Source organism: Talpa occidentalis, unplaced genomic scaffold (genome assembly GCF_014898055.3).
Source record: "Talpa occidentalis isolate TD23 unplaced genomic scaffold, MPIMG_talOcc4v2.1 talOcc4.12, whole genome shotgun sequence".
Lineage (NCBI taxonomy): Eukaryota > Metazoa > Chordata > Mammalia > Eulipotyphla > Talpidae > Talpa > Talpa occidentalis.
This window is the reverse complement of record NW_023601212.1, coordinates 44,738,399-44,760,061: the sequence shown is the minus strand read 5'-3', so window position 1 is coordinate 44,760,061 and position 21,663 is coordinate 44,738,399. Positions and strand designations below refer to the sequence as shown.

Below are 21,663 nucleotides of genomic sequence, written 5' to 3'. Positions count from 1 at the left end.
TGTATCTCCTACTACATATGTATTTTCTCTGATGTCTGTTTTCACAGATGATAACAGTTGTCTGATATATTTGGTGCTCCTTCATTTGGTGAGTATATGTTAATGAGCATTATTTCTTCTTGAAGTACTATCCCCTTAATTGTAATGCAGAGACTGTCTGGGTCTCTTTTTACCTTTTTGAGTTTGACATCTGTTTTTTTCTGATATAAGAATAGCTGTTCCTGCCTTCCTTTTTGATCCATTTGCTTGTAAGGTTGTTTTCCATCCTTTTACTTTCAGTCCATTTTTATCTTGTGTAATTAAATGTGTTTCGTGGATACAGCAAAATGTTGGGTTTTGTTTCTTAATCCATCCTGCCACTCTGTGTCTTTTTATTGAAGAGTTTAGTCCATTTACATTTAGAGTCAATATTGATATGTTAGTGTCTGTATTTGACATTTTGTTGGTATTTTCTCTGGTTTTATTTATTTATTAAGTAATAATTTTTTTTGTCTTTTTTCATTCTTATTCATCCCTCTTTTGGTTCTGGTTTTAGGACTCGCATTATTTTTTGGAGCGGGGAGTTAGATGTAATGAAATTCTAGAGTTTCCGTTTGTCTGGGAAGGTTCTTATTCTTTCTTCATAGTTGAAGGAAAGCTTTTCAGGATAGAGGATTCCTGATTTGCATTTGTTGTCTTAGTTTGTTCACTATGTCCCTCCACTCTCTTTGCCCATAGTGTTTCTTTTGAGAAGTCTGATATAAGCCACATTTGTTTTCCTTTGTATATTGTCTGTTTCTTCCCTCCTGTCAGCTTCATTATTTTTTCCTTGTCTTGGATTATTGGGTGCTTTACTATTATGTGTATTGCTGTATTTTTCCTTTCATCATGGAAATTTGGTGTTCTTCTTGCTCCTTGTATGTCTATTTTCAGCTCCTTCTTCGTGTTTGGGAAGTTCTCTTTAATTATTTCCTTGAATATTTTCTCTGTTCCTATGTCTCTCTCTTCTCATTCTGGTATTCCTATAACTCTTATATTTCCTTTCCTCGTGGAGTTAGATGTTTCCCAAAGTCTTTCTTCATTCTTTTTCCTTTACTTTTCTTTCCTTTCCTGTTCTGTTTCTTTTTATTTCTGTGTCTTTGGAAGTAATTATTCATTCTTCCATTTCATCTATTCTGCTTTCATTGCTTTCCCCAGAGTTCTTTAGCTCCTCCATTAATCCTTTGATCTCCTGCATTTCTTTCACTTCCCTCTTTAGGGACTCAATTTCATTCTTATGGTCATTGATTATTTTTTCCGTATCATTATTTTTCCCATATCATTTTTGACTCTTTCAGTTTTTTAATTATGGCAACTTTAAATTCTCTATTGGGAAGACTCATAAGTTACTTTAAGTCACCATTGTTGAAGTCTGGTGTTTGATTGTCTTCTTGTGTTGTGTCTTTTCCCTTGGGGACATGCTTGGTTGCTTATAATTTTTCTTCTCCTTGGTGTTCATTTTCTAATTTGTCCTATGCGTTGGGACACTGTATTGCTGGGTACTTGCAAGCATTTCTTTGGTGTGCTATTTTGGGATATCAGAAACTGGTGGTCCAATTGTGTCCAATCTGTTATGCCAGAAATCCAGTAGGGCATTGGTACTATGGATATGTTAACGATTGCTGTCCCAGAAAATCTCTTCCTTCTATATTTGTTTAATTCCAGGTGGGCAGTCGCTGGATCACCTGCTGGGGTCCTAATCACTGGATCCCTCTCTGGGCTCTGACCTTCTGCCAGGTGGGTCCTGGCTTGTGGGGGCCTTCAACTCACCTCTGGCTGTGGGGACAGCCCTTTCCCAGCTCTGCATAGTCTAAGTAGGTTCTGGATATAGAGATCCCTGTTCTAAAATCAATTTTGTTTTAATATTGCTGGACTTGGTTTGGCCACCATTACCTGACATCCTGGAAGGAGCTCCAAAAAGAGATGCCTGCCAGTACCAGTGGCACAGTGTCCCAATGTATAGAACAATTTAGGAGACAAACAACAGGGAATAGGAAAAATACAAAGAACCAAGCAAGCCCTCAGGGAATGGACACACCACAAAAAGAAAATCAGCCACCAGAAGTCAACAACAATGACATGGAATAACATCTTTGCATGCCATATAGAGAGTTTACCATCATCATGATTAAATAACATAAAAAAGATGGAAAGGAAAATAATGATAAGATAAAAATGATTAATGAAATGAAGAATGAAACTGAGTCCTTAAAGAAAGAAATGAAAGAAATACAGGTGCTTGAAAGATTAATGGAGGAGCAAAGAACTCTGGGAAAAGCAAGGGAAACAGAATTGATGAAATGGAAGAATGAATTAGTAGTCATGAAGATACAGAAATAAAAAGAACCAGGAAAGAAAAGGAAAATGGGGCCTCCCTGGTGGTGCAGTAAGTTGATAGCAGCACTGTGAAGCTGTCCTCAGCCTCTGCAGCATGGGTTCGATTCCCAGCCAGCCAGGGAGATATCCACATGGTGCAGCAGTCTCTCCTGTCTTGCCTGCTGCTCCCCTCAGAAGTGTTTTTGTTCCTTCTGCCTGTTCTTCTCTCTGCTCTATCTCTGGTGAATTCTCTCACCCTCCTCTGCCTCTGGCCTGTACCCCAGTTCTTGTATAAATAAATAAATCTTGTATAAATAAATAAAAAAGAAAAGGAACATGATGGACAAAGGAAAAATAATTTAGAAATATTGGAGAACTATCTGAAACCATGAAGAAATTAAATACAAGAGTTATAGGAATCCCAGAATGTGAGAAGAGAGACCAAGCAACTGAGAAACTATTCATGGAGATAATCGAAGAGAATTTCCCAAACATGAAAGGAGATGAAAATAGACATATAAGAAGTGATAACAGAAAATTACCACAATGAAAGGAAAACTACAACAAGACACACACTAGTACTGTCAAGAGTCCAAGACAATGAAAAAATAAGGAAGCTACAAGGGGGAAGAAACAGATAACCTATAAAGGAAAACCAATCAGGCTGAGGTCAGACTTCTCTGAAGCAATACTATAGGCAAGAGGAGAATGGAGTGACATATTCTACAAACTCCAGGACAGCAAATGCCAACCAAGAATACATTACCCTGAAAAGCTCTCCTTCCTCTATGAAGGAAAAATAAGGACTTCCCCAGACAAACAGAAACTCCAGAAATTCATTACAACTAAACCCCCACTCCAAAAACTACAAGAAGTCCTAAAGCCAAAACCAACAGAGCAATGAATAAGCAGAACAGAATAAGTTAAGGAATAAAAACACAGAAAGACAAAAAAAATGGCAAATACAGATGCCGATGTATCAATATTAACTAAATGTAAATGGACTAAACTCATCAATAAAAAGACACAGAGTAGCAGGCTGGATTAAAAAAAGAAAATCCAACCAACTGCTGTCTCTAGGAAACACATTTAACTACAAAAGATAAACATAGACTGAAAGTAAAAGGTTGAAAACAATTCTACAAGCATAAGGATCACAAAATAAGGCAGGAACAGCTATATTTATATCAGTTAAAATCAACTTCAAACTAAAAAAGGTGAAAAGTGACACAGATAGACACTACATTATGATTATATATCAGCAAGATATAACACACATATAACGTATACTCATCAAATGAAGAGGCATCCAAATATATAAGACAATTATTATCAGCTCTGAAAACAGACATTAGAATCCTCTCACCCTCTTCACATCTGGCCTGCATCCCAGTTTTTGTATGCATGGATAAATAAATCTTTAAAAAAGAGAAAATACATATACCGTAGGAAACTTCAACACCCCACTCTCACCAATAGACAGATCAACGAGACAAAAAAATAAAGACACTACAGCCCTAAATAAAGACCAGAACTCGTGAGCTTAGCAAACATATATAGGACACTGCACCCCAAAAATTTGAGTGCACTTTATTCTCATGTGTGCATGGATCATTCTCAAGAATCAATCACATATTGGGTCACAAAACAAACAACAAAAGTTACATTAAGATTAACATCATTCCAACTATCTTCTTTGATCATAAAGGCATCAAAGAAGAGACAAATCATGGAAAGAAAGCAAGGAACCCTGCCATTTCATGGAGATTTAAATCCACACTACTGAAAAACCACTGGATTAGAGGAGATTAAAGAAGAGATTAAAAAAATTCTTTGAGATAATGACAATGAAGACAGCACTTTCTAGAATGTATGGGACACAGCAAAAGAAGTAATAAGAGTAAAATATATAACAATACATACTCACATGAAAAAACAAGAAAGAAATCAAATAAACAACCTAACATGCCATCTAAAAGAACTTGAAAAACACAAATTAAAACCCCAAACCAGTAGAAGAAATGAAATAATAAAAATCAAAGCAGAAATAAACAAAATAGAAATTAATAAAACAATCTAAAAGATCAACAAACCCTAAATTGGTTCTTGGCAAAAATAAACAAAATAGACAATCCTCTAGGCAGGTGCACAATGAAAAAACTGGATAAAATACAAATAAACCGGATCATAAACAGAAGAGGAAAAATCAGAAACAGACTCAGGAGAAATCAAAAGAATAATCAGAGATTACTATGAACAATTATATGCAAATAAGTTCAACAGTTTAGAAGAGATAGACAAGATTCCTGGAATGATATGGTTATCCAAAGGTAGATAAAGAAGAAAATAAAATTTATTATTTTAAAAAATATGGAAGGGGGGCCTCCCTTGAGCAAAAAAAAAAAAAAAAAAAAAAGAAATAGAGCACCTTAACCTTAACAGACCAATTACAAGCAATGAAATTTAAACATTTTTCAAAGAACTCCCCCAAAACAAAAGCCCAGGACCAGATGGCTTAGCAAATGAATTCTATCAAACATGCAGAAATTAATTAGTGCCTATCCTACACAAACACTTTCAAAAAATTGAGAAAGAAGGAATACTATGAAATATGTTCTATGAAAACACATTACAGTAATGCCAAAACAAAAACAAGACAACACACAAAAAGAAAAGTACAGGCCAATCACCTTTATGAACACTGACTCAAAATCCTCACAAAATCCTCACCGACAGAATCAAACAATGTATCAAAAAGATAATACACAAAGATCAGGTGGGATTTATTCCAGGGGAATAAGGATGTTCAGCATACAAAAATCAATTAATGTAGTCCAACACATCAACAAAAAGAAAGAGATAAAACCACATGATCATATCAATAGATGCTGAGAAAGCATTTGACAAAGTTCAACATCCATTTATAATGAATGCCCTTGAAAATCTTGGGATAGAAGGATTTTAACTTAATATGATAAAAGCCATATATGCCAAACACACAGCCAATATTATTCTCAAAGGTGAAAAGCTGAAAGCATGTCCTTTAAAATTAGGGACAAGGTAAGGATGTCCTCTCTCACCACTGCTTTTAAATATAATACTGGAGATCCTACCCAGAACAATAAGACAAGAGAAAGACATACAAGGATCCAAAAAAAGGAAAGAAGTAAAACTGTCACTATTTGCAGGCAATATGATAATAAACATAGAGAACCCCAAAAACTCCACAGAAAAACTTATCAAACTAATCAATCAGTTTAGTAAAGTAGCAGGATACAATATCAACACACAAAAATCCGTAGCCTTCCTATATACAAATAATGAATCGGAAGAAGTAATCAAGAAAGCCATCACCTTTATAATTGCAACAAAAAAATGAAATACTTGGGAATAAACCTAACACAAGAGGTGAAGGATCTATACAAATAAAATTATAAAACACTGTTCAAAAAAATAGAACACACAACTGGAAAAACATCCCCTGCTCATGTATTGAAAGAATTAACATTATTAAAATGACCATCCTACCCAAAGCAATTTACAGATTCAATGCTATTCCAATAAAATCTCAATGATATTCTTTAAAGAAACAGAACAAATATTGATGAAATTCATATGGAGCCACAAAAAACCTGGAAAAGCCAAAGCTCTCCCAACTAAAACAAAGGAGAATGATGGCACCACATGCCCAGACCTTAAACTATAGCACAAAGCCATAAAAATTAAAATATCATGGTATTGGAACAAAAACAGACACACAGATGAATGGAAATGAAGAGAAAACCCAGAAATTAAGCCACACATAAATGGACAACTTATCTTTGACAAAGGAGCAAAGAACATGCAATGGAACAAAGATAGTTTGTTCAATAAATGTTGATGCTGGGAAAACTGGACCACCACAAGCAAAAGAATGAAACTAGACCACAACCTCACACCATGCACAAAAATAAACTCAAAATGGATAAAAGAACTGAACATAAGACCTGAAATCATAAAATATAAATAAGAAAACATAGGTAAAACAGTACAAGTCATACATCTCTGTAACATCATTAAAGGGTCATCCCTAAAGCAAAGAAAGTGTAGGCAAAGATGAAGAGCTGGGATTCCATCAAACTAAATAGCTTCTAGAGAGCAAAATAGACTTTAACAAAAACAAAGAGACACCCTACTGACTGGGAGAAAATGTTTGCACTCCATACAACTGATGAGGGACTGCTCACAGATATATATGAAGAACTCACATGACTCAACAAAAACAAAGAAAACAATGCAGTCAAAAAGTGAACAGGAGAACTTAAAAGACATTTTTTTTCAAAGAGGAAATGCAAATGGCCAAAGGCATATGAAAAAATGTTCAACATCCCTCATAATCAGGGAAATGCAAATCAAAATCACAATGAGATATCGCCTTAGACCAGTAAGATTAACACATATTAAAAAAAAAAAAACTAACTACATCAAATGTTGGCAATAATATGGATTAAAAAAAAGAACTCTCCTATACTACCGGTGAGAAAGCAAACTTGTCCAACCACTATGGAAAACTGTATGGAGTTTCCTCCTCAGACTAGTAAAAACAGAGCTACCATGTGATCCAGCAATTCCACTCCTAGGTATTTACCCAAGGGATACCAAAACATTAATTCAAAAGGATACCTGTTCCTGTATGTTTATTGAAACACTATTTATATTAGGTAAGACTTGGAAACAAACCAAATGCCCCAACATAGATGACTGGATCAAGGAGATGTGGTATATATGCACAATGGAATGCTATTCAGCAATCAAAAAAATTCATGTCATTCACAGCAGCACAGATGGAGCTGGAAAAGATTATGTTTGCTGCAATAAGTGAGAAAGAAAAAGAAAAAAATATATCAGATGGTTTCACTTGTAGTGGGTATATAGGGTAACCAAACAAGGAATCAGGAAAATATAATAGCAATAAAAAACACAACAAAACTCAACAAAAATATACAGACAACTATAAATCAGAAACATTTTTCAGGGGACATGGAAGGAGAGGGATCAAAACAAGAGGGGGAAGAGCACAAGGGATTATGGTGATGGAACATGGGTGAATTGGTGGTGAAAATTCTGACTACACCTGACAAAAGAAAGCAAACATTGTAAAAAAAAATGAACAATGATGAAAAAAATAACAATATTTAAAATAATATTTATATGGACACGTACCTGTTTCATAAGATTTTCTATAAAATATTCTTTCTGTGAAAATTTCTTCATAGAACTTACACTTAGTTCTTAGCCCAACTTGTTCTCTGAATGATATTTTATTGTTAGTCAACATGTTGTTATTTATTATATCAAGAAAAAGTGTATTCACAGCCATTTTTAATAGCAGCATATTATACAATATTTTGCCCCTACTAACACACTCTAATGTACAAGGGAAGTTATTGGCTTTGTTAAAAAAATACTTTTGATTTCAGCTTAATGAACATATCAGGAGGTGCATTTATTATTCTGCCTAAATATTTTCAGTTTCAGCATTTGAGTTTAATGCATTCAATCAATATTGTTAAATGATGTAACATAAAAATATCACTTTAGGCAGGGTACTAAACTCCACAAGCCCCATTTTTGCAATGCACAATTCATTTGATAATGTACTATTTATTACATACAAAGTATTTTTATAAAGTTTACATAATTAAATTTTTCTGACTCAGGTTGCAAGGCATTTAAAATGTCTAAAAGTATATCTGATAGTGAACAAACATTTTATAATCAAAGACAAAATCATAGCTGCTAACTTATGATATACATATGAAATTTCTAGATGCTTCAGCATCTCATGAAAAGAGAAACATTTGCCCAAGTATTTATATTAAGGCACTCAATTCTCTTTTTTGTTGAATAGAGGAATATAATGTTTCTTTTTTAATATTAGTGCTTGTGTTCCCACCACTTTCTGTGGCCTAAATTCCAAAGGATCTAGTCAAGATTGGTCCCTAGCCTCGGTCTTAGACTTTTTTTAAGATTTATTTATTTATGATTACAAGAACTGGGGTACAGGCCAGAGGTGTGGAAGGTAAGAGGATTCACTAGGCTTTGTTAAAAAATACTTTGTTAAAAAATACAGAGACAGAGTGGGGAACGGAACAGGCAGATAAACAGAAGCACACTGCTGAAGGAAATAGCAGGTGAGTCAGGAGAGGTCTGCTGTACCATGTGGGTAGCTCCTTAGCTGGGGAGCAAACTTGGGCTTCAGAAGCCGTGACATCCTCAGCACTGTGCTCAACCCCTTGTGCCACCAGGGAAGCTCCAGTCTTAGACATTTTTGAAAACTTGAATTCAAGGTTGTGATACTTTGCTGGGAAGTTAGACCTCTGGAGACCAGAAACACTGCTGGGAGGTTAGACCTCTGGAGAACAGAAACTTCAAAAAGGAGGAACAATTAAATGTGAATTCACTACACTTTTAACCTGATCTCTTGGGAATTGAGTCATTAGGAAAAAAATCTGTTGGTAAATCACGTGCATAGAGGTTGGAAGTTAAAAAAAAGTGACTAATGAGAAGACACGTGTAGCTGTAAATATCTCCTTCTCTTGCAGACCCAGAATTTGTACAATCTTGAGGTGCACAGGATGTGATTGTTGTGTTTGTAATCATACATCTGATTCAGGGATCAATATTTCATTCTTTCCTGCTAGCTTGTCTAGGAACAAATTTCAGCCCCCTTTATCCACTATCCAGGGAGGAACTTGGACTTTCATTTGGAGACGATCTTCTCAAAGACCTCATCCAGGTGGGTCAGAGAGTCTAGGACTTACTTCAGAGGTGACTCAGTAGGAAAGCAACCGAGAGATTTTACCAGATTTCATCTGAGATATTTACTAGCCTAGAGACAAGAGATTGCCATAATAATTTTTGTAATTGTTGAAAGGAGAACTGCCAATTGTACTCAGAAATCAAAGGTCATTGTTGATAATTAAGTGATGGGAATTTACATGCATTTGGATGAGACTAAGAAGAATGGAAAGTATATAATGATCCAGTAAAGTTAGAACATTTCCAAGGATTTTTGCAGTTTATGGAGAAAGAAAAATAGAGTTTTTAGGTGTGAGTGGTAGGTGTTGAACTCATTTAAAAACTCTTTTACAGGTGAGGTGTATTTGAATAAAAGCTATACTTACAGAGAGTTCTAGACTAGTGGAGGTAAATGTTACCTGCAAAACAGTTCATTTTATTTACTAGGCCTATAGGGATACCAAAGAATTTTACTCTGCAATTATTTCTTTATCAGTGAGGCTGAACATATTTTTGAGTTTGATAGCACTTTACTTCTATGGTAACCTGACTAATGCAAGTTATTTGCACAGATTCTTCTTTTTTTAATTAATTAATTAATTAATATATTTATTGATTTATCTATTTATTTATTTATTTGTTTATACAAACACTGGGGACTGTCAGAAGCGCGGGAGGGTGAGAGAATTCACCAGAGCCAGAGTGGAGAACAGAACAGGCAGACTGACAAAATACACTGCTGAGGGGAGCAGTGGGCATGGCAGGAGAGGTCTGTCACACCTTGTGGGACCCTCGCCCGGTGGCCGGGGATTGAACCTGCACTGCAAAGGCTTCGGGCAGCTTTGCAGCCCAGAGCTCAACCACTGCGCCACCAGGGGAGGCCTGCAGATTCTTTATTGAGTTCTGATTTTTTTATTATTGGTTTTGATGGTATACTTTCAATGAAAGTTGGAGATTTTTCTGCTTTGTTGTTTTGCATACATTTATTTATATGTATAGAATACTGTGGGTAATATTTAAAGTTGAAATATTTTGTGTAATCATCTGCCAGTTCATTATATTGTGCCACTATAATGTAAACCCAGAGGTTGGATTTTGTTTTTGAATCGCAAATACCTCACTTAAGCTTTAATCTTGAAGCAGTCATGAAAAAGTGAACCACTACAAATACATTGCCAGCCACAGGCTTAGAGAAGAGCAAGACTTCCTCCCACTATGAAGGATCTTTGTTTTTGTTTTACTTTTTTTTTTAATTTTTCATTTGTTGTTATTTTTTGTACAATATTTGATTTCTTCCATCAGGTGTAGTCCCTGTAGTTCTCCCACCACCAGGGCACCCATGAACCATCACCATATTCTCTTGTATACTCCCCCCTCCACTTTTTTTCTTAAAAACGGATGTATTTATTCATGCATAGAAGAACTGGGGTGTAGGCCAGAAGTGAGGGGGATGGTGGTGAGAGGATTCATCAGAGACAGAGTGGGGAGCTGAACAAGTGGATCCACTGAAATATACTGTTAAGGGAAACAGCTAGCAAGGCAGGAGAGGTCTGCTGTGAGATACGTGGGTTAAAATCTTGGTTGGGGATCGAATTCAGGCTGCAGTGGTGATAGCATGATAGCACTGAGACTTAACCCCCTTGCCAATAGGAATGTTCTCCTTCCCCTGTTTTGACGCATCTTCCTATCCCTCCCCTGCTGTATGACTCAGACTTAAGGTTTGCCTACAAGTTTTGTCTGTTTGCTTATCCTTTGTTCAGTTTTCCTATATAATCCCTATAAGAGAGACCATCTGATATTTTTCTTTTCCCTTCTGACTTATTTTGCTTAGCATAATACCTTACAACTCCATCCATGTTGCTGCAAATGGCATGAGTTTATTTTATTATTTTTGATTGATGAGTAGTATTCCATTGTGTAGAGACACCACACCTTCTTGATGCATTCATCTGTGGTGGGGCATTTGTTGTTTCCATATCTTTTTTTTTTTAAGATTTATTTTATTTTTTTATTTAATTTGTATCTTTTATATCATTGTGTATTCCCCATCAAATTCCAATCACCAATTTACCCTTGAACCATCACCATAGTCCCTTGTTCTCTTTTCTCCCCTGTTTCCATGTCTTAATGATTGTAAATAGTGCTGTAATAAGCGTAGGAGTACAGGTTTCCATTCGAACTAGTGTTTTTGTGTCCTTTGTGTAGATTCCCAGGAGTGGAATCCCTAGATCCAGTTTTAGTGCTTTGAGGATCCTCCACAAGATTTAAGGACCTCTGTTTTACTGATTCTGGCTGACTTACATAACTCCTTGGGGCTGTGTGTGTGTGTGCACATGCTGTGGTGTTAATAGTCATCAGAGGGCCTCCCCAGTGGCACAGTGGTTGAGCGCTGGGTTGCGAAGCTGCCCGCGGCCTCTGCAGCAACGGTTCGATCCCAGGCTGCTCCCCAGCCACCAGAGGAGGGTCCCACATGGCGCGCAGACCTCTCCTTTTGCCCGCTGCTCCCCTCAGCAGTATCCTTCGGTCCTTCTGCCTGCTCTGCTCCCTGCTCTGGCTCTGGTGAATTCTCTCACCCTCCTGCGCTTCTGACTGTACCCAGTGCATGTATAAACTAAACAAACAAACAAACAAATAAGTAACATGCCTCTATTTAAAACAAACAAACAAAAAAAAAAGAAAAAAGGTCATCAGAGAAGGGGTATCAGGGTTACTGATTGTGTTTTAACCCATATGTCATAAGAGTAATTTGGAATATATGAATCTAGGTCACCACTAGACATGGAAATCCTTTGCAGTACAATTAATAAACTGGAAAAGATTTGTAGCCTAGACAAGGAATTCACTTTTCTTTGAAGCTTCAGCAGTAACAGATGCCACTTCACTCTTGAATATATTTGACAGCATCTGTAATCATGGTCTCCCATACTCATTCACCTCACCACTGAACCTCACCTTTGTCAACTAAAACATTTGAAACAAGCACCTGCCTCAGAGGGGTAGTATTGTTGGTCTCTGCACGAGGAACAACTTTCCCACAGAATCTTACATCTCTCTTCCCTGTTACTTGAAGTTCTTGTTCAAATGTCAATCTTGCTTGCAAGTCTTGCCAAAATACCCATGAATATAGAAGGCAATTCACTTCTCCTTTAAACCTGCTTTCTTTCTCTTATTATCATCTCCCACTATCTGAAATGTTACATATATTTATTGTTGGCATATATATTTCTTCCCCATCATTGACTTGAGGGAACTTGTTTTCAGCATCGTATACTTGTTACATAGTGCCAGCATCACCATCAGCAATCAATTTGTACTCCTGCTATGAAAAAAAATTAACATTAAATGAACTCTTAATAATGATTAGGACACAATTCCATATTATAAACAGTGGCACTGAGGATCTCCCAACCTGCACTAATCCATACACAGAATTCAAAAGCTAATATATTGAGAGCAAAATATGTACTCCAGCATTCAGATATATAATTAATGTAACTTTGCATTAAACTTAGTTTTGATATTTTCCTCTTTCCCAGAAGTCACCTTTACCACATGGAAACAAGCAATGTTACAAAAATTACAATATTTCTTCTGGGATTATCAGAGGAACCACAACTGCAGTCTCTCATATTTGGCTTTTTTCTCTCCATGTACTTGCTCACTATCTTTGGGAATGTGCTCATCATCCTGGCTGTCAGCTCAGACTCCCGCCTCCACACACCCATGTACTTCTTCCTCTGCAATCTGTCCTTGGTAGACATCTGTTTCACCTCTACAACCATCCCCAAGATGCTGCTAAACATCCACACACAGAGCAAAGTCATGACCTATGAACACTGCATCACCCAGATTTACTTTTTGGTAATCTTTTCAGTGTTGGGTATGTTTCTCCTGACTGTGATGGCCTATGACCGCTATGTGGCCATCTGCCACCCCTTGCACTATATGGTCATCATGAACCCCTGGCTCTGTGGACTGCTGGTTCTGGTGTCCTGGATCCTTAGTGCCCTTAATGCCTTGTTAGAAACTTTAATGCTTTTGCGACTTTCATTCTGTACAGACTTGGAAATTCCCCACTTTTTCTGTGAAATCGATCGGGTGATCCAACTTGCCTGTTCTGACACCTTTGCTAATAACATGGTGATGTATGTTGCAGCTCTCCTGCTGGCTGGTGGTCCCTTTATTTGTATCCTTTACTCTTACTTTAAAATAGTTTCCTGCATACGTAGAATTTCATCTGCTCAGGGCAAGTATAAAACATTTTCCACCTGTGCATCTCACCTCTCAGTTGTTCTTTTATTTTATTGTACAATCCTAGGAGTGTACCTTAGCTCTGCTGCTACCCACAGCTCACAATCAAGTGCAATAGCCTCAGTGATGTACACGGTGGTCACACCCATGCTGAACCCCTTCATTTACAGTCTGAGGAACAAAGACATAAAGAGGTCCCTGAAAAGTTTCTTTGTGAAAGAAATTATAAATGGACAATTGTCATAGTTGTGGTGAAGTGACCATAATTGCAGAGGTCAAAACTTCAGAATCAGAAAATGTGTTTATTTTGTCAGCCACTGGAAGTAGAATTTTCTCTCTCTATTTATTTTCTGGAATTTCCAATTCTTTCACCTCAACTTCTCTACTCCATTTCTGTTGCCCTCTTTATTAAGTTTTCTGCTCTAATAGCCAGCAGTTTTTCTTTTTTTTGTTTGTTTCATATGTTCCCATATTTATCCCAATTGTGGTACATATATAATTTGAAATGCCCACTTATCTAGTGAAATACTATGGAATTTATTTTTTGAATAATTTTCCCTGTTGTTATATATGATATCAAATAAGTTTTGTTTTACTAAGAGAAGCAACATAGTTCCACTACTCCTATGGAAAAGAAACTACACTTGATGATCAAGGCAATGTATATAATTTTATATTCGGGGAAATCCCAAATCAAAGTGTTTCATAGTTGTGTACATCATTCCTTTGTATATTACTGCCTGGTAATGCAAACTAATATACAGTGTGTTTTATAGCTGGTCACTGGGGTTTAATCTCATTAAGATCATGTGTTCTTACATCATATCATATTTCAATGTGAGATGCATGAGAAGTATGCATGAGAGATACATTTTAATTAATAAGTTGATTTACTGTTACTATAGATTTACAAATACTCTTCAATATGATGTAGAGTTTGCATTACAATGCAAAATATTTCTTTGTTATGCTCCACATCTACTTATTGGTTTATGGGGATTGGTGTCAATGTGTTTGGAGAGTTTATACATATAGATGAAGAACTGACATTTCTTTATGTTTTTATTGAATTAGCCTCAAATTTCTCCTTGAAAACTTCCAGTGCAACTACAATAATATTCTTTTATTTGAAGGAAATATATCTTCCCTTATTAATTTTTCATAACTAAGGAAGGGTGGTAAATGACTATTATTTCCATTATGATTTGGATTGTATTCACCAAATATGGTCAAGGAATGACTCAGGAGGAAACTTAAATTCCTGTCTATTCACCAGCTTACTGAACAATTATTCATATTCTTTCAACATTTTCTGGCTACCTGTATATCAATACCAATGAGAGGTTTTTTTTTAATACAGCTTTTGGAAATAAAGTGAAATAACAGAGCAACCATAAATGTATTTTTCAAATAAAAACAATGAAAATAATAGCCAGTGATAGATTATTATAACTGTTCTCACTTCTATTCACTTAAATTATTGTATCAGTTAATTAGTATTGCATAAGAAGCCAAACAATAATTTAGTATAATGGCTTTATTACCAAAGGTGATTGCATGGTGGGAATTTTCTGAGCTGTGTTGCTCTCTGATGTGTTTATTTTCAACTCTGTGTCTCTATTTTATGTTTCTAAGACTCATTCATGATGTTCTGTGAATCATAGCGCTCTTCTCCCTTGAACCAATATATCATCAGTTTATCTTATTATCTCTTGTATTATATAAAAATATGTGCAAATGTGAGTATATTTAAATTTACTTCTACTTTTCTGAATCTATGTATGACACTCTTCTTTCTTCCTGGGAAGAATAGATATCTCCTACCACTGCTCCAATATGAATCATGTACTGTGTTCTGAATTCTACTATGATCCATGTAGTGTTAGATTTTTTTGTTCCTTTTGTGTAATTTATTGGAGAGTAATTTCATATTACAAATTGCACATGTTTAAAATGTACAATTTAAAGAATGAAAGTGCTTTCTCAAAACTGCAGTTATGGTATATATTTTCATTTGTTTTTATCTAAAGAATGATCCATTATCATGACATTTTATGTAATTTTAAAAGTTTTAAACTCTTAGAACCTCAATTTCCTTATTTCTGAAATATTGTGGGAATTATATATATATATAATTCCCACATATATATATATATATATATATATATATATATATATAATTCCCACAATATATATATACATCTGCAGAGGGATGATGCAAAAAACAAATGAAATGTTTGGACAAATTTTGTTGAGTCCAAAAACAATGTTCAAAGATAAAGTTTGTGTTTATTTATGCATTTTTTGATTTCAAATAAACTCACATATATATGTTTAGAAATATTAATTTATAGAGAGAGTTGGAGATGATAGAAATAAAATAATGAATGTTCAATTAACAAATAAATGCAGGCATTTTGATACAAAATTATTAAGTGAATATAGAAATACATTTAAAAGAATCATTTCCCTATCATATGTCTCAAATCTGTATTCAATGGTAATTTAAGAGACAATTATCTCATCACATTTTCTTTCACTTTAGCATACTCATGTGAAAAAAATGTATTTGTTGAGAGTAAAGTTATTTTTTAAAGACCTTTATTTTGCAATTGTTTTCTCTACTTGTGAAGTTGAATATGTGTGTATCATTTTCTTTATTTTAAATTGATTTTATAAGTCCATACATTGGGATATGGGTTGAGAATCTTTTTATTCCTGTTCTGACTACATTTTTTCAAAGAAGGAGTTGAAATTTTATAGAATCAAGTTTATTGTTTTCCATTTAATTTTTATGTATCCATAGTTGTAAATGTGGAAAATTGTGGGTGGTTATTAATGTTGGGGTGTTTAATTTTGTTAGTCATAATGCATTTTCTTTTTTTTCCTCTTTTTTTTAATATAATAAATTTTATTTTTATATTCCCCGTACAATTGCAACCTCCCCATTTTGACCCCAATCCCTTCCGTCCCACACCCCACCCCGCAAAAAGTGTCTCAGTTTCATAGTATTTTGTTGATTTTGATTTTCACTTTCTTATAGTAATTTATTTTCTTGGTCCCTTATTTAAGTTTTCTAGATTCCTGCTATGAGTGAGACCATCCAGTATTTTTCTTTTTCTTTCTGGCTTATTTTGCTGAGCATGATCCCTTCCAGCGCCATCCGTGTTGCTGCAAATTGCATGTTATATCTTTTTTGAATGCTGAGTAATATTCCATGGTGTATATGTACCACATCTTTTGATCCAGTCATCTATTTTTGGGCATTTGGGCTGTTTCCAAAGCTTAGCTATTGTAAACAGTGCTGCTATAAACATAGGGGTGCAGGTGTTCTTTGCAACTGATGTTTCTGTGTCCTTTGGGTAAATACCTAGGAGTGGAATTGCTGGATCATATGGAAGCTCTATGTTTAGTAGGTCCAGAAATCTCCACACAGCTCTCCATAGTGGTTGGACCAGTTTGCACTCCCACCAGCAGTGCAGGAGAGTTCCTTTTTATCCAAACCCTCGCCAACATTTGTTGTTGCTAGTTTTTTTTAATATGTGCCATTCTCACTGGTGTAAGATGGTATCTCATGGTTGTTTTGATTTGCATTTCCTTGATTACAAGTGATGTTGAACATTTTTTCATATGCCTGTTGGCCATTTGCATTTCCTCTTCAGAGAAGTTTCTTTTTAGCTCTTCTGCCCATTTTTTGATGGGATTATTTTCTTTGTTGTTGTTGAGTCTCATCAGCTCTTTGCAGATTTTTGTGATCAGTCCTTTATCATTAGTGTTGGGTGCAAAAATGTTCTCCCAGTCGTTGGGGTTTCTCTTTGTTTTTTGTTATTGTCTCTTTTGCTGTGCAGAAGCTCTTTAATTTGATGTAGTCCCAGCTGTTTATTTTTGCCTTCACTATCACTGCTTTGGGTGATGTGTCTGTAAAGATGTCTTTGATGTGAATATCACATAGTGTTTCACCTATATTTCCTTCTATGTATTTTATTGTTTCAGGTCTTATGTCTAGTTCTTTAATCCATTTTGAGTTGATTTTTGTGTATGGTGTGAGGTAGTGGTCAAGCTTCATTCTTTTGCATGTAGCGACCCAGTTTTCACAGCACCATTTATTGAACAAACTTCCTTTGCTCCAATGCACAGTCTTTGCTCCTTTGTCAAAGATTAGTTGGCCATAAATCTGTGGGTTTATTTCTGGATTTTCTATTTCATTCCATTGGTCTGTGTATCTGTTCTTGTTCCAATACCAGGCAGTTTTGATGATTATGGCTTTGTAGTATAGTTTGAAGTCTGGGAGTGTGATGCCTCCATTCCCTTCTTTTTTTTGCATCAGAGCTTTCGCTATTCGGGTTTTTTTGTGATTCCATATGAATTTCATCAATAATTGTTCTATTTCTTTGAAGAATGACATTGAAATTTTGATTGGAATAGCATTGAATCTGTATATTGCTTTTGGTAGGATGGCCATTTTAATAATGTTTATTCTTCCAATCCATGAGCAGGGGATATCTTTCCATTTCTTTGTGTCTTCTTCTATTTCTTTTAACATAGGTCCTTTACCTCTTTTGTTAGATTTATTCCCAAATATTTGATTTCTTTTGTTTCGATACTAAAAGGGATTTTATTTATTTCTTCTTCTTTAGATTTATTGTTTGTGTATAGGAAGGCTACTGACTTTTGCGTGTTGATTTTGTATCCTGCCACTTTGCTGAACTGACTGATGAGTGGAATTAGTTTTTCTGTGGAGTTTTTGGGGTTCTCTATGTATATTATCATATCATCTGCAAATAGTGATAGTTTGACTTCTTTTCATATTTGGAATCCTTGTATGTCTTTCTCTTGTCTTATTGCTCTGGCTAGGACTTCCAGTATTATATTGAAAAGCAGTCGTGCGAGTGGACATCCTTGTCTTCTTCCAGAACTTAATGGAATTGCTTTCAGCTTTTCACCATTGAGAATGATACTGGCTGTTGGCTTGTCATATATGGCTCTTATGATGTTGAGGTATGTTCCTTGTATCCCAAGAATTTCAAGGGCTTTTATCATGAATGGGTGTTGCACTTTGTCGAAAGCTTTCTCATCATCTATTGATATTATCATATGGTTTTTATATTTCTTTTTGTTGATGTGTTGGATAACGTTGATTGATTTTCGGATGTTGAACCATCCTTGTGTCCCTGGAATGAATCCTACTTGGTTGTGGTGAATTATCTTATTGATACACTGTTGGATTCTGATAGCTAAAATTTTATTGAGGATTTTTGCATCAGTGTTCATTAGGGAGATTGGCCTGTAGTTTTCCTTTTTTGTGTTGTCCTTGTTTGGTTTCAGTATTAGTGTAATGTTGGCTTCATAGAACGTGTTTGGTATTGTCCCTTCCTTCTCAATTTTTTAGAAGAGTTTGTGAATGATAGGCACTAATTCATTTCTGAATGTTTGGTAGAATTCATTTGTAAATCCATCAGGTCCTGGGCTTTTGTTTTTGGGGAGGTTTTTGATGACCATTTCAATTTCGCTGCTTGTAATTGGTCTCTTTAGGTGTTCTATTTCTTCTTTATCTAGCTTTGGGTGATTGTAGAGTTGTAGGAATTTGCCCATCTCCTTTAGATTGTTGAACTTGTTTCCATATAACTGTTCATAGTAGTTACTGATTATTCTTTTGATTTCTGCTGTGCCCGTTGTGATTTCTCCTCTTACATTGATGATCCTGTTTATTTGTGCTTTCTCCCTTTTTTCCTTTGTAAGCCTGGCTAGAGGTTTGTCTATTTTATTGATTTTTTTCAAAGAACCAGCTCTTGGTTTCATTGATATTTTGGATTGTTTTTTTAGTTTCAATTTCATTTATTTCTGCTTTGGTTTTTATTATTTCTTTTCTTCTACTGGTTTTGGGGTTTTTTTGTTGTTCTTTTTCTAGATCTTGGAGCTTTGAGATTTAGTTGTTTCTTTGAGTTCTTTTTTGTTTCTTGATGTGAGCTTCTATTGCTATATATTTTCCTCTTCTTACTGCTTTTGCTGCATCCCATACATTTAGGATATTGGTGTCCTCCTTGTCATTCAATTCAAAGAATTTTTTAATTTCTTCTTTGATCTCCTCATTAGTCCTTGGTCTTCCAGTAGTGTGGCTTTTAATCTCCATGAGGTAGGAGAGTTCCTTGCCTTCTTTTTATGGTTTATTTCTAGTTTGATGCCTTCATGGTCAGAAAAGATGGTTGGTATGATTTCAATCTTGGTGTATCTGTTGATGTTTGTCTTGTGCCCCAGTATATATCAATCCTGGAGAATGATCCGTGTGCGCTTGAGAAAAATGTGTACTCAGTTTTTTGGGGGTTTAGTGTTCTATAGATGTCTGTTAAGCCCAAATGCTCTAGGTCCTTATTTATAGCTTAATTTTCTTTGCTTATTTTTTGTCTTGTTGATCTATCCATTCCTGATAGTTGTGTGTTGAAGTCTCCCACTACGTATGTGTTTTCTCTGATGTCTGTTTTCAGAGATGACAACAGTTGTCTGATATATTTTGGTGCTCCTTCGTTTGGTGAGTATATGTTAATGAGTATTATTTCTTCTTGAAGTATTGTCCCCTTGATCATAATGTAGTGACCGTTGTAGTCTCTTTTTATGTTTTTGAGTTTGAAATCTGTTTTATCTGGTATAAGTATAACTGTTCCTGCTTTCTTTTTTGGTCCATTTGCTTAGGATTGTTTCCCAACCTTTAACTTTGAGTCTCTTTTTGTCTTTTGTAGCTAAATGTGTTTCCTGGAGACAGCAAAAGGTTGGGTTTTGTTTCTTAATCCAGGCTGCAACTCTGTGTCTTTTTACTGAAGATCTTAGTCCATTTACATTTAGAGTTAATATTGATATGTTAGCATCTGTTTTTGCCATTGTGTTTGTCTTTCCTTTGATTTTATTTATTAATTCTTTTAATAACTTTTTGTTTTGGCCTTCTTTTGTTGTTATTCGTCCCTCTGAGGTTCTGGCTTTAGAATTCCTTGTAGTATTTTTTGGAGCAGGGGTTTATTCGTAATGAAATTCCAGAGTTTCTGTTTGTCTGGGAAGGTCCTTATTCTTTCTTCAAAGAGGAAAGTGAGCTTTGCAGGATAGAGTATTTTTGGTTGGCATCTGTTTTCTTGGAGTCTGTTGACTATGTCCCTCCACTCTCTCCTTGCCTATGGGTTTCTTCTCAGAAGTCTGATGTCAGTCTGATTGGTTTTCCTTTGTATGTTATCTGTTTCTTCCCTCTTGTCAGTTTCCTTATTTTTTCCTTGTCCTGGATTGTTGGGAGCTTTACTATTATGTGTCTTGCTGTATTTTTCCTTTTGTCGTGGAAGTTTGGTGTTCTTCTTGCTTTTTGTACATCAATTTTCAGCTCCTTCTTCACATTTGGGAAGTTCTCTTCAATTATCTCTTTGAATATTTTCTCTGTTCCTACATCTCTCTCCTGTCCTTCTTGTATTCCTATAACTCTTACATTTCCTTTCCTCATGGAGTCAGATAGTTCCCGAATTTTTTCTTCATTCTTTTTCCTTTGTACTTCTCTTTCCTTTTCTGTTTTGGTTCTTTTTATTTCTGTGTTCTTTTTATTTTTATTTCAAGAGTACTTATTCGTTCTTACATTTCATCTATTCTGCTTTCATTGCTTTTCCCATACTTCTTTAGTTCCTCCATTAATTCTTTGATCTCCTGCGTTTCTTTTGCTTCCCTCTTTAGGGTCTCAATTTCCTTCTTCTGATCATTGTTTTCCTTTATGAGTTCTGTCATTTTTTTAATCACAGCAATTTTAAATTCTCTTTCTGGAAGTCTCAGAAGTTCTTCCAAGTTACTGTCATTGCAATCTGGGGGGTGGTTTTCTTTTTGTGGTTTGCTTTTTTCCTGAGTAGTTGTTAGGTTGCGTGTGGTTCTTCTGCTCCCACTGTCTGTTTTCTAATTTGTCATGTGCATTGGGACCCTGTGTTGCTGGGACTTGCCGGCATCTTGGGTGAGCTTCTCCGCTCCCCTCTGGGTCCTCCAGGGGGCCATCTGTCTATTTCAAGCTGTCTTTACTGAAGAAATGTCCCTGTTCTAAAATACCGATGTGGGGACACACTCCCCTGTGCCCTGGTCTGCCCCGGGGGTGGGTTCACGCTCCACCTCTGGGTTTGGACTGCAGGCCAGAAGGGGCCTGTCGTGGGCGAGCTTCCCTGCTCACCTCTGGCTCCTGAGGGAGCCTTCTGCAGGCAGTCTTTACTGAAGAAATGTCCCTGTTCTAAAATGGCAAAGCGGGGTGCACTCCCTGCGTGTCCGGTCTCGGGCACACTCTTCTGCATGCCT

The 21,663-nt window shown here is 35.8% G+C and overlaps 1 protein-coding gene across 1 annotated transcript; it reads left to right on the top strand.

The window, feature by feature from the left end:
* The first annotated feature begins 12,762 nt into the window (after positions 1–12,762).
* On the top strand, positions 12,763–13,611 carry LOC119240029 (olfactory receptor 7A10-like). Its single transcript, XM_037504398.1, has 2 exons — positions 12,763–13,117; positions 13,403–13,611. Exons 1-2 carry the CDS (start codon positions 12,763–12,765, stop codon positions 13,609–13,611), a joined length of 564 nt encoding a protein of 187 aa, XP_037360295.1.
* The last annotated feature ends 8,052 nt before the right edge of the window (positions 13,612–21,663 follow it).